General features: G+C 35.8%; 1 protein-coding gene across 1 annotated transcript in view; it reads right to left on the bottom strand.

Annotated features, from left to right (window-relative positions):
* Window positions 1-13540, bottom strand: part of VWA8 (von Willebrand factor A domain containing 8) — a 366373-nt gene that overhangs the window by 137408 nt on the left and 215425 nt on the right. Inside the window, exons 24-26 of the mRNA XM_043579664.1 lie at window positions 11991-12110; window positions 8892-9097; window positions 7455-7606 (exon numbers count right to left, since the gene is read on the bottom strand). Coding sequence (XP_043435599.1) covers window positions 7455-7606; window positions 8892-9097; window positions 11991-12110 — 478 coding nt within the window. The remainder of the gene's footprint in view (window positions 1-7454; window positions 7607-8891; window positions 9098-11990; window positions 12111-13540) is intronic.

Below are 13540 nucleotides of genomic sequence, written 5' to 3'. Positions count from 1 at the left end.
TTTCTTCCTTATGATTTTCTTAAGAACATTTTTTCTCTAGCTTTCTTTATCTTAAGAATACAGTAATAATACATACAGCATACAAAATATGTGTTAATCAACTGTTTATGTTACTGATAAGTCTTCTGGTCAACAGTAGGCTGTTAATAGTCAAGTTTTAGAGGGAGTAAAAGTTATATGTGGATTTTTGACTGCATGCTTGGTGTTGGTGCCACGAATCCCCATATTGTCCAATGTCTCTTTTATTAAGGAAAAACAAACAAACAACTCAGGGGCTTCTAGGTGGTTCAGTCGGTTGAGTGTCTGACTTCGGCTCATGATCTCATTCATGGCTTATGAGTTTGAGCTCTGCATCAGGTTCTCGGCTGTCAGCACAGAGCCTACTTCAGATCCTCTGGCCCTCTCTACACCTCCCCAACTCATGCTCTCTCTCTCAAAAATAAATAAACATTAAAAAAAAGAAAAAAACTGAAAAGAATATTTTCTCAGTGAGTGCAATAACACATAGAATCATAGGAAAAGATCTAGGAGGATTTAACAATGGTTATTTCTGGATGGTGAAATTATAAGTGTTTTGCCTTTTTGCTAATTTACTTTAAAAATGAATGGAACATTATTTTTCATTTTGTAAATGCATCATAAAGAAATCCTACATATAAAACCTTTCTAATCTCCTCAAGTTTTTTATTCCACTTGGCTAATACAAATAAATGATTGGTAGATTATAATTTGCCAGTGACAAATAGGCAATAAATACTTTGGAAAAAAAGATGCTAGCTTAAGAACAAATTAAGCAGCATTAAAAAAGAAATGAACAGGGCGCCTGGGTGGCTCAGTCAGTTGAGTGTCCGACTTCAGCTCATGTCATGATCTCACGGTTTGTGGGTTCGAGCCCCATGTCGGGCTCTGTGCCGACAGCTCAGAGCCTGGAGCCTGCTTCGGATTCTGTGTCTCCCTCTCTCTCTGACCCTTCCCAACTCACGTTCTATTTCTCTCTCAAAAATAAATAAACATTAAAAAAAATTTTTTAAAGGAAATCAACAGAGTTGAGGACAAAGAATTTAGAGTAAGGAGGATGATCATTTCAATATTTTGTAGATGTGTGTCTCCTAGGGAAGACAGGGAGAGAAAAACACGTAACAATAACTTTAGAGGGTAGAGATAATTTCTCTAATGTTTTATTTATTTAAAAATGACCACAACCTTTGAGAAGATTTCATAAATTAGTTTTGTGTTCCAAATCAGGAAAGGATAATGGCTAGTATGTTTTTTATATATGGCAGCCAAATAAAGTTTTCAAATTTATTTTTATTTTTCTAAATGAATTACCTAGTGTTTTATTTCATGATCCTTCACTATGTCAAAAAACAAAACAAAACAACAAAGAACCAAGAGAAAACTTAACTGGGAAATGAAGAGGTCTCTAAAATGATCTCTGTATGCCAAAAGTCTATGTTAATCCACTTTTTGACTCATTTTTCTTTGTGAAATATCATTGGGGGCCAGCCCCCTCCCCCCTACCTGCATCTTCCATAACTCTGTGAAGAATTTGTGCATTATACATGTAGGACATCATAGTCAATAATGATTCCAAGGTGCTTACCTCAAATCTTAAGGCCCTTTTAAACCAATTTCAGTAATTTTCAGTATCCAAAGAGTAACTGATTTAAAATTACCTATAATTTGCATATCAATGTGCTTATTTTAGTCTTTATATTACAGCTCTAATCCTGATTAGCTTTTTTTTTTAATGTTATTTATCTTTGAGAGAGAGAGAGAGAGACAGAGACACAGAGACAGAGCACGAGCACGGGAGGGGCACAGAGAGAGGGAGACAGAATCCGAAGCAGGCTCCAGACTCTAAGCTGTCAGCACAGAGCCTGACGTGGGGCTTGAACCCACAAACTGTGAGATAATGACCTGAGCTGATGTCAGACACTTAACCCACTGAGCCACCCAGGTGCCCCAACACCAACCCCACTGCCAATTAGCTTTCTAACCTTAGGCAAGAGACATAACCTTTCTGTGTCTTAAATTCCTCATCTACAAAATGTAATACTAATATTATATGTATACATAAAACATTACCTATTATGGGTTTGTTATGAAGATTATCTAAATTCATGTAAAAAGATTGTTTGGGAATGTGCTGGGCATGTAGTTATGTATAAGTTGCTTGTATTACCATCATCATTATTGTTATTAATTAAGATGTTCACAGGTAGAGTATACTCTCCTGTGAATTTATGAAATGACAATTCTCTCATCTTAAGAAATGTCAAATTGAAAGTGGCATATATATTTAAGATAAAATATTATACAAGTCACTTAAAATTATGTTACAAAAAATAAGATTTTTTTTCTTCCTTTAAAACAAATGTTTCCCCGCATGTTAGAGTTCATAAATTGCTCTGAAACACACTTTTAAATTAAGAAGAACTAATGCACTAGCTGTATGTTTACTCTCAGATAAAAGAAACTTCAGAAATAAAAGCTCATTTTAGGGAAAAACAAGAAAACTTTACTTTGAAATTTATTACCTGTCTCTACTACAGTAGATAATCAATACGTCTTTGGTTGGATGTTTGGACCTAATTATGTGTGTTGGCACTCATTTCCGCCCCCCCCCCCCCCCAACGACATTTGAAACTCAATAGCTCAGATTATTTTTAAAGAGCTCAGATTTTAACCCAAATCTTCCTATCTCTGCCTAAATTTCTCCCAGTGTGCCTCCTTATTCGGCTGTGTTTGCCATCTCTTTGGCCTATCCTATCTCGTATATTAGAAACTGAAAAGGGAACCGTAAAAAAGAATCTCAGGAAGTACCAGTGGGAAGAGGCCAATGTAGTGTGGGAGTCTAGGTGGCCAATTCTGATCTCAGCACTAAGAATTGGGAGTGTGTTAACGTATGGCCAACTCATCTTTGACAAAGCAGGAAAGAACATCCAATGGAAAAAAGACAGCCTCTTTAACAAATGGTGCTGGGAGAACTGGACAGCAACATGCAGAAGGTTGAAACTAGACCACTTTCTCACACCATTCACAAAAATAAACTCAAAATGGATAAAGGACCTAAATGTGAGACAGGAAACCATCAAAACCTTAGAGGAGAAAGCAGGAAAAGACCTCTCTGACCTCAGCCGTAGCAATCTCTTACTCGACACATCCCCAAAGGCAAGGGAATTAAAAGCAAAAGTGAATTACTGGGACCTTATGAAGATAAAAAGCTTCTGCACAGCAAAGGAAACAACCAACAAAACTAAAAGGCAACCAACGGAATGGGAAAAGATATTCGCAAATGACATATCGGACAAAGGGCTAGTATCCAAAATCTATAAAGAGCTCACCAAACTCCACACCCGAAAAACAAATAACCCAGTGAAGAAATGGGCAGAAAACATGAATAGACACTTCTCTAAAGAAGACATCCGGATGGCCAACAGGCACATGAAAAGATGTTCAGCGTCGCTCCTTATCAGGGAAATACAAATCAAAACCACACTCAGGTATCACCTCACGCCAGTCAGAGTGGCCAAAATGAACAAATCAGGAGACTATAGATGCTGGAGAGGATGTGGAGAAACGGGAACCCTCTTGCACTGTTGGTGGGAATGCAAATTGGTGCAGCCGCTCTGGAAAGCAGTGTGGAGGTTCCTCAGAAAATTAAAAATAGACCTACCCTATGACCCAGCAATAGCACTGCTAGGAATTTATCCACGGGATACAGGAGTACTGATGCATAGGGGCACCTGTACCCCAATGTTTATAGCAGCACTCTCAACAATAGCCAAATTATGGAAAGGGCCTAAATGTCCATCAACTGATGAATGGATAAAGAAATTGTGGTTTATATACACAATGGAATACTACGTGGCAATGAGAAAAAATGAAATATGGCCTTTTGTAGCAACGTGGATGGAACTGGAGAGTGTGATGCTAAGTGAAATAAGCCATACAGAGAAGGACAGATACTATATGGTTTCACTCTTATGTGGATCCTGAGAAACTTAACAGAAACCCATGGGGGAGGGGAAGGAAAAAAAAAAAAGAGGTTAGAGTGGGAGAGAGCCAAAGCATAAGAGACTGTTAAAAACTGAGAACAAACTGAGGGTTGATGGGGGGTGGGAGGGAGAGAAGGGTGGGTGATGGGTATTGAGGAGGGCACCTTTTGGGATGAGCACTGGGTGTTGTATAGAAACCAATTTGTCAATAAATTTCAGAAAAAAAAAAAAAAAAAGAATTGGGAGTGTGTTGTAGATCAGGAAGAAGAGCTGCATTATGGCACGCCCGAGCTAGGTAAAATAACCACCTGGTAAGACTCAGCCTAAAAGTAGTGGGTTTAGCAAAGGTTTAGTAAAGAAGGTAAGTCATATTCACCTCATAATGTGACACTGGGCCTTTTAAGAAGGTCCAGAGACCCATGACATAGGTACTATCACTGCACTCTTTAGGAGAACAAAAGGGGAAGTGACAGCATTCTCTTCTGGGAACTCACTAAAGATCACTAATTGGACACCACCAAACAGCCAAAGTATATCCTGATTTCAGCTGAGGAAGAAGGTGCTGTAGAAGACTGTAACAACAGTGGTCTGGTGTCATCTCTGCCCAGGTGAAAACTTCCTTCTTCTACAATTTCTGCCATACCTCTCTTTTTAGTTATATACAGTGGGTGGCCAGTTATTCTTCCATCCCCAACTTGAATGTGAATGTGAACACACTATTCGGACTCAGTGGAATTTTGGTCCTAACCAATAAACACTATGATTGGATTAGAGAACAAGAAAATTAAGAGGCTGTAGCAAGAATTTTTCATTTGGGGCAAAAGGATATTAACAATAAGTAAAACATTTTGTCTTTCTTTCTTCAGAACAGAAACCCACTGTGGAGCTTCTTCACTGACATAGTATATATGCAGAGGTGGGCAGGAGCTGGTTTAGCAAAAAGTCTAGTGAAGTATGAGCTTTAGCAAAAGGTCTAGGGAATTAGTACGAGGTTTAGCAAAAGGTCTAGAAAAGTCAAAGCAAATCATAAGACTGCATGGGGACAACTTTAAATCTTCAGAGGTCTATGTGATTACTATTAACAGCGTGTTACTCTAGAGAGAAAAAGAAAACATTAGCATCACTCCTTTCTTATTCGTTTTTGTTTTTCCAACGAGAGAAAAATAAGATTACGTTAAAATGCAAAGGATGTTAGAATAGGAAGGAATCTTATTAATAAAGCTAACCTTATTAACTTTATGAAAAGGACCTTATATTCTAGCCTCACTAGGACAGTCTTATTTTATACCTCTTTTTACAGAGCTATTATTAACAGCACCCCCTTCCATTGTTAAACATGTACTCATTAGATAAGTTATATGGTTATGCTGTCTATAATAAAATGCCCTCATTTTACCAACAGGCCAAAAATCTGTTTCTCCATCACTGACCAACCACACAGGTTGAATATGCAACTGCTGAGCTCCCAGGCCATTGCTTCGTCACTTTACCATTCTCCTCTATCAACGTACAGGACTGACTGTTCAGTAGCAACAGACATATGGAAGCTGTGGATTTCAGTTAGAGGGCAACAAAATGACATAGCTACTTTAGAGCTGCCTGAGTCACTGCAATTTACCAACGTGGAAACAATGCCGTGAATGTCAAACTGTGGTCTACTGCTAACTCCACCACAAGGGAAAATCCACTCATCCTCCACATCTCTGAGTCTACTGTTAGCTACATGCAGTGGGTGGACAGCTAGATGTTTCCATCCCCATGTCAGGCATGAGCATGACCATCTCGTTTCTAGGCTCAATATACTGTTTCCACTCACAAGTACTAGAGTTGGAATTAACTTGCCATGAAGAATTTTTTCAGTTTAGAAGTGAGAACTGTAATGCGTAAGTTAAATCATTTTATCTGTCTTCCTTAGAAACTTAAAATGCTCTCTATTTCCTTTTGATTGATCTTACCAACTGATGTCTATTTTAATTTTTATTTCAAGTTGTACAAGTGTACAAAAGATGTTATTTTAAAATCATAAGCCTCGTTTCCATGAAGCCAGAACTCTATAGAAATTTGTTAGTGGTAAAAAAACAACAACAAACCCATCTTATTTCCAATTGAAAAAAAAAAGATCCAGTTTATAAAAAGGGAAGTAAAAAACATGAGTGCTTACAGAGGTTTCCATATTAAAGATAATTTCCTGAACTCTAACATAGAAGGTATGCTTTTAAATTAGCAAACGAGCTTCAAAATGCCTATAAACACTGCTAATCAATCAGTAAAACAATAGTTTAGAGAAAATTGTTTGTAGAGAAAATCAGCAACTTAGTGATTAGTGACACCAAATCACTCTTTTCAAAAAGAAAAATTTACTCACTCATTAATAATATAAACCAATTCACTGATAATTTCAAACATAACTGCATCTTGTGCTTTTACCACAAAAGGGAAATATTTGTTTCTCTTTAAGAATCCTTGAAGAAACTGTTAAAGCTTTAACCACTTATTTTTACTGGTACTTATCCTGACAAGTTTTTATAATAACGTCAAAGAAGAAATAAATAAGGATGATATTTAAACTTAGGATGTAAATGTATATATGTGTGTGTGTATAGATGGACTAATCATCAATTTATATTTAACAATTTTTTCTAAGGAGGGTAGAGAGTACCTCCTGTATGAGACTAAATTTAAATAATAATTTAAAAGTAATTATTGCCCCTTAAGAATTATGGTAATTGACTATTTTTTACAGACAAAGGTGGCATTAAATGCATTATCAATTAAGTGATACGTATCTAAAACTGTTGAATTTTCACTGACTTAATTACTAGTAAACTACATCAACAATCATTCTGGTAAACAACATATTTGCAAGAATTCTCTACTAAGGTTAAGTATGTAGTCTACAATTACAAAATAAAAGGCAACTGGCCTACATGAAACAAACCCACTTGTTTTCACTACCTCTTTCATCCACTGAGCTGAAATAAGTAACCAACATTCTCTTCAGTTAATATGATTATAAATTTAGAAAACTATCATAACAGAAAAATATATGGTGACACAAATAAGAACATCTTAACTAAATACATATCAGCCCTTTAAGTAGTTTCCATGTTTGTGCAATGATTTTGCACTAGACTAGGAAATAATGAGAGTCATAGTAATTCAACAAAAGGACAGAGACTGTTAAAGAAACAAATATTTCCCTTTATTTGATTACATTACATCTACTCATGGGATATTCAAAGTAATTGAAATTCTCAATTTACAGGCCTATAAATAATGCTATTTAACTGAAATCCAGTCAGCAAATAGCAACACACATTTGAAAAGTTTACTCATGGAATTTCCACACCAGGTCAGTTTAGCAGCATGTAACAGTAGATTCAGAATTGTCACTATTTAAGAATCAGAACAGCAACCCTCAAGAGTATTTTACCAATAATTAGTTTGCCTTACTCCTTTGCCAGATGCACATTGGTCGGTTTTGCTCCAATAGGTATTCCATGTTTGTGCAAAGTGTTAATCAAAATCTCCCTCATTTCGTTGTTGTAGGAATCAAAGTCAAACACATTCCGAACCACACTGGAAAGACCTTCCGTGGGAAATTTCTGTATTAAAAAAAAATTTCCTTATTACACATGTGATAAAATATACAGTGTTATAAAAATTTATAAAACTGATAGAACAATAATGATCAAATAAACTTTAGCAGATGTTTACTAGCCTGGTCAGATAATTAGATAGGAGGTAATATATACATTTTCTTTTTAATGTTTGCTGTGATCTTGGTATTTTCCTTTTCGAATAAATATTAGAATTTGAAGGGGAACAGTTCTTTCTCTCAAATGTTAAATCAGTGCTCAGATCCTGTTTGGTGACTTCCATTGCTTTCTGAAACCTCCGGCCTTTAAAATGAGTAGCAGATTGACCAAATTAAAAAAAAAAAAAATGCTATTCACATAGATAGAACAAAGTGTTGAGTATCTGTACAGAAGTATTTAGAGAAGTCACAGGTCTATGAATAAATGAAAGAATAGATAAAGGAGCAAGAAAAGAAGGGAAGAAGAATATAAAAAGTACAGTGAATAAAGAAACCAAATGGCAGAGGGAAAGAAAAATATTACTAACAGCTACATTTACACTGGTTGTGCACTCTGGGTCCCTTGTTGGCTGTGTCTTGATTTTCTTTAGGCACTGGGGTCTGAGCTGGACTTTTCATGGTTTTAATATGCAGAATAAAGCTTTTTATTTCCCTTTCTAGATTTTCCTTAGAGAGTTGGGGATGGGTCAGAGGTCAAGAGTCATTAGGGTTGTGACTTTTAGCTTAGAGACCATTATTTGTTATAAAAGTAGACCTGACCTGGGTTTTTTGTTTTCTTCACGAAGGTGGACCATATATTGTACACAGCTACAAAGAATTACATTCTCCTGCCCATTTATTCTATCTTATAAAACTTTCTTACAGTATTTATAGGCATATAATAAATACTGTTCTTATTGTGTTTTCTATATTCACATCTTTTGTTTTCAAAATGAAAATATTTTTCACTCAGATACCTCATGCTTGTTGTATAAAGTCAAATAGTGGTAAAGTTTCCCTGCTTGTCTCATCCTGTCTTCCCTCACCCCCCAAAAAACCTCCACCAAATTTCCTAGCTCCTTGGTAATGGCCATGGCACAGACCTTCACTTACATCAATTCAAAGGCTTAAACATAAAATGTTCATCAGTCTTCCAGATTTAAAATTTAGATTACAAACACTTCTTATTATATCACCTAAATTGGTATTATATTTTAGAAATTAAAAGACTTGGTATAAATTAAGCAGTCTAAAAAAAAGAAAAGAAGACTGATGGTTTCTTTTAAATCTTTATGCACAGGCACGTGCCATACCTGTAAATGTTTCACTATGTTGACGACTTCTCTGGTAGAATAAGGATAATTAATAGTCCCCTGGTCAGCTAAACTCCTCAGTTCTCCAAAGGCAGCCACGAGCTTCTGAAGGATGGGCTCAGGCACATCTGGTCCATATTGCCTGAGCATTTCAAGCTCTGAATGGGGTTTGGGATTATCAACTGCATGGCAGCTAAAGATATCACCTGTAGGAAAAAAAAAGATTCACATTCAGTATGCAAGTAATCCATTATAATGCCATAGGAGATACAGGATGGTCATTTAAAGAGACCTTGGTTGTTCATCAAAGCACTTCTATTTTTAAATATGTAAAACTGCACAGAAAGCCCGTCCAATGATAGAATGGTACAGAGAAGAAATGACTAGAACAAAAGAAAAGGAAACTGACAGATGTGTGATTTATTCTTCATAGATTTCTGTTAAAAATTATATAATATTTAAATACAATTTCACTGGGAGATGCTCAAATATAAAAGCCAAAAATAGAGAGGCCTGTGTCTCTGCCAATCCTACTCCTTTCCCCCACAGGCACCCAATATTAACAGTTCAGTATTTGTTCTTCCATAACTGCATTAGTCTTTTTAAAAATACATGGGACGCCTGGGTGGCGCAGTCGGTTAAGCATCAGACTCTTGATCTCACCTCAGGTCATGACCTCACAGTTCATGAGTTCCAGTCCCACATCCTGCTCTGCACTAATGGTGTGGAGACTGCTTGGGATTCTGTCTCCCATTCTCTCTGCCCCTCCCCCTCTTGTGCGCACGCATGTGTGCATGTCTTCTCCTTCTCTCTCTCAAAATAAATAAATTAATTAAAAAATACATACATACAAACACAATTTTGGTGATTTATTAATTTTCTATTAATTGGAAAATACTCTTCATACAGTTCTGGAATTTTTAATTTTAACACATGTTGAACATTTTCAGAAATGACATACATCTGTCTCATATGCATGTTTCTTTATGTATACCAAGATGGGGGAATTAGTATCACTGCTCTATACACAATTTATATCTCGCGCAGATTGCTAGAACTTACACAAAATATTTCAACCATAATTTAGGCAACTGAGATTATACTAGTACCATATAATCTATGCTCAAGAGAGATGGGTTTCTCATATTAAAAGTTCATGTAATTCTACTGATGCACAAACCAAGAGATTGGGGGCTGAAGGAAGTTAAAGTAAATAGCTTTGCATTATTTAATATGATCATTTTATGTTTTTTAAGTTTATATATTTATTTATTTTGAGAAATAGAGAGAGCGTGTACACACATACATGTAAGTCAGGGAGGTGCAGAGAGAGAGGGAGAGGGAGAATTCCAAGCAGGCTCCATGCTGTCAGTGCAGAGCTGACACAGGGCTTGATCCCATGAATCATGACATCATGACTTAGGCTGAAATTAAGCCACCCAGGTTCCCCACCCAGGTGCTTAACTGATTAAGCCACCCAGGTTCCCCAATATGTTCATTTTAGAAAGAACTTTCTAGTTTTCAAAAATCATTCAAATCATAATTTATCATTATTACATATTTATAAAAGTAACTGAATAAAACACAAGCCATGATAACTTCAAGCTTGTAGCTCATAGACTAAACCTGTTCAAACACAAAGTATATTTTTTTGCTGAAGATCAAATGTAACATGAATGTAAAATGAAAATTAACCACTCATTCATTCATTCATTCATCAAGTAATTATTATTTTTTCATCAAGTAATTATTAAGTATCTTCCATGACCCAAGTACTACTCTAGGTATTTTATATACATCATTGATCAAAAACACAAAAGTTCCTGTCCTCATGAAGTTTATGTTCTGGCAATGAACAGGAAGTATAAATATTAGAAACCGTTTGTTTCAGAGAAGAAAAAAGTCATACTATAGGATATCAGAAATGGTAATGATGGTGGAGGTGAGACAGGTAGTCCTTGTGGAGAAGGTAACATCTGAGCAAATGCAGGTATTGGTGGGGAAAGAGCACTTCAGGCAGAGGATACAGCTAAAGTGAAGACCCTAAGGCAAGCATACTTCATATGTTCAAGGAAGACACAGGAGAACAGAATGGCTGAAAAAGAATGAGTGATGGGAAGAGCATCATAGAATAGAACCGACATGAAGTCATGGAGGTAAGAGGATGTGGGAGACATATTGAATGCTCTTCTGTATAAATTCTACACAGGTACAAGCATATTCATATATACATATCCCTCTTGCCTTTTGGTTTTTTAACTAATTCAAATAGTAGACTACTCTTCTGACTTATTATTTCACTTAATATATTTTAAAGATTTTTTTTTTTTTGATCAGCATAGGTAAACTTACCCCATTCTTTTTTTAACTGCTGCATAGCACCCTAGTGTGTGGATAGCACAGAGTTTCTTTATCCAGTCCCATTTGGATGGACATTTGGGTTGTTTCCATTGTTTTGCTACCATAAACAATGCCATATTGCCTATCTTTGTATTTCAATCATTGCATGGGTGAATTCTCTTGAAAAAATTCACTGATACAGAATTGCTAGATCAAAAATCCTACTGAGCCTGCTCCATGTTGAGTATGAAAATTACTGGTATCTAGAATCACCTACTTGCCATAGAGAAGTGAATTCCTTCTTAAAGGCTCTTGTTGATGGAAGTCTGTCTCAGGGCCTCTCTGATCCATGTTAATCAGTCTCCTCAGAGCTGGTCTCAAACTCTTTCGTACTTATGGGGATGTGACAAAAACCAAACACTGAAAATCATTTCTGATTTTGTGTTTTATTCTAAGAGACCCCAAGCAACAAACATAGTATAACTGTTTGAGCAGTTACAGGCTCTGGAATCAGACAGACTTAGATATGAAGCCCGATTCTCATATTCCTTGTGTAAGTGACTCCAGAAAAGGTGACTCTCTCTGAAAATCTGATATTCTCCTTCTCTCAAAAGGAGATAACACATACTCTCACAAGGTGTTTGCGATGATGACACAGCACATGGTAGCATTCAGTGACAGCCACCTCATGCTGTTACTAAGACAATATTATTATTGTTATTGCTATTGTTTTTGTTATTGTTATAATTATTATTTTACCTAAAGTGCCGAAGAAATCATTGCCTAAGAAAGGAAATCCAGGTCTGTTGGCCAGAACAATCATTCTAAAATCAGGATGAATCACAATAACGTTTTCTCTTCCATTGACATTAGCAGAATCTGAAAAACATAATTTCTCCTTAGTCTTTATTGATATTTAATAATTCTTAAGAATTTCAAGTTACAGCCTTTAAAATAATATAAGTAGTCAATTAAAAAAAAAACCCTAAAAATCTGATTGTGTCAACTTGGTTATGGGGAAAAAAAAACTTCCTTGAGAAAGTTTGCTTAAGAACAGAACACTGATTACACATATACTGAATTTTACAGGAACTTATATTTTTATGTAAATTCAATGTAAATCTAAAAAGCAAACTTGCCCAAATATTATCTTACAGTATTTAAACTTGGCTTGAGATACATTATTCCTTAAAAAAAAAAAAGAGGTAAGAATCTATAACGAAGGATAATCCAAAGGATACGCAAAAGATAATCCAAACATCCTTCTATTTTCATCAGATCAGTAGCTGCATCACTTTGCTAACAGCCTGCCATCATGCAGCTAGGAAGTGATTCCTGGTTTAGACTATGTGCCCTGAAACTTAACACAGAATAAAGGTCTTGAACACCTACTCAGCTCATTTGTGCAATGTTGATTTATTTCCAATTAAAGGATTCTACCTTAGTTCTTAAAATAGTTTCTTTTTTTTTAAATTTTTTTTAACGTTTATTTATTTTTGAGACAGAGAGAGAGACAGAGCATGAACGGGGGAGGGTCAGAGAGAGAGGGAGACACAGAATCTGAAACAGGCTCCAGGCTCTCAGCAGTCAGCACAGAGACCGACGCGGGGCTTGAACTCACAGACCGCGAGATCATGACCTGAGCCGAAGTCGGACGCTTAACCGACTGAGCCATCCAGGCGCCCCTAAAATACATAGTTTCAAGTTGACTGAAGCTTTCTTTGTCTTAAGGAAACTGAATATGATATTCTACTGGCTGATGTACATTTCAGATAGAACTGCTAGTCTGGACAATAATTTCAGATGGTAAAAACTTTATTGTGATTATTTTAAGAAGAAACACTTGTCATCTGGGTTTATTTAAATTCCAGCTTTTAAAATGAATAGTTATGTAGCACCTGCAGTTTTATTTGAGATGAGCCTGTACGAACCTACACTTCTACTTTTTAATATAATCTTTCAAATATGCCATCTATTCATGTACTAAATACAATCAACAATCTTAATGTTTGATCTCCATTAATTTAGCAGTGGTAAATAAACCAGTATGTGTCACAGGCAAAATTTAATTAGTTAGTTAATTAAAATGAAAATGACAATAAAAAATAAAAACTTAAAAAGGAAATAAAATGGAAAACATAGCCTGAGAAGTGATGCTTTATGAAACCATGTTCAGAAGAGCTTCAGGGGCTCTTGTGTTTAAAATGTTGTCTACAATTAAATTTGAGTTTAAAAATTAGGACGACTCTTTTTCTTCTAAACTATTCTCCAAAAATGTATTGGATAATGTAAAGGGTTACCAAGAGATA

Source organism: Prionailurus bengalensis, chromosome A1, assembly GCF_016509475.1.
Source record: "Prionailurus bengalensis isolate Pbe53 chromosome A1, Fcat_Pben_1.1_paternal_pri, whole genome shotgun sequence".
NCBI lineage: Eukaryota > Metazoa > Chordata > Mammalia > Carnivora > Felidae > Prionailurus > Prionailurus bengalensis.
Note: the sequence above shows the minus strand (reverse complement) of the source record. Positions and strands in the feature narration are given on the sequence as shown.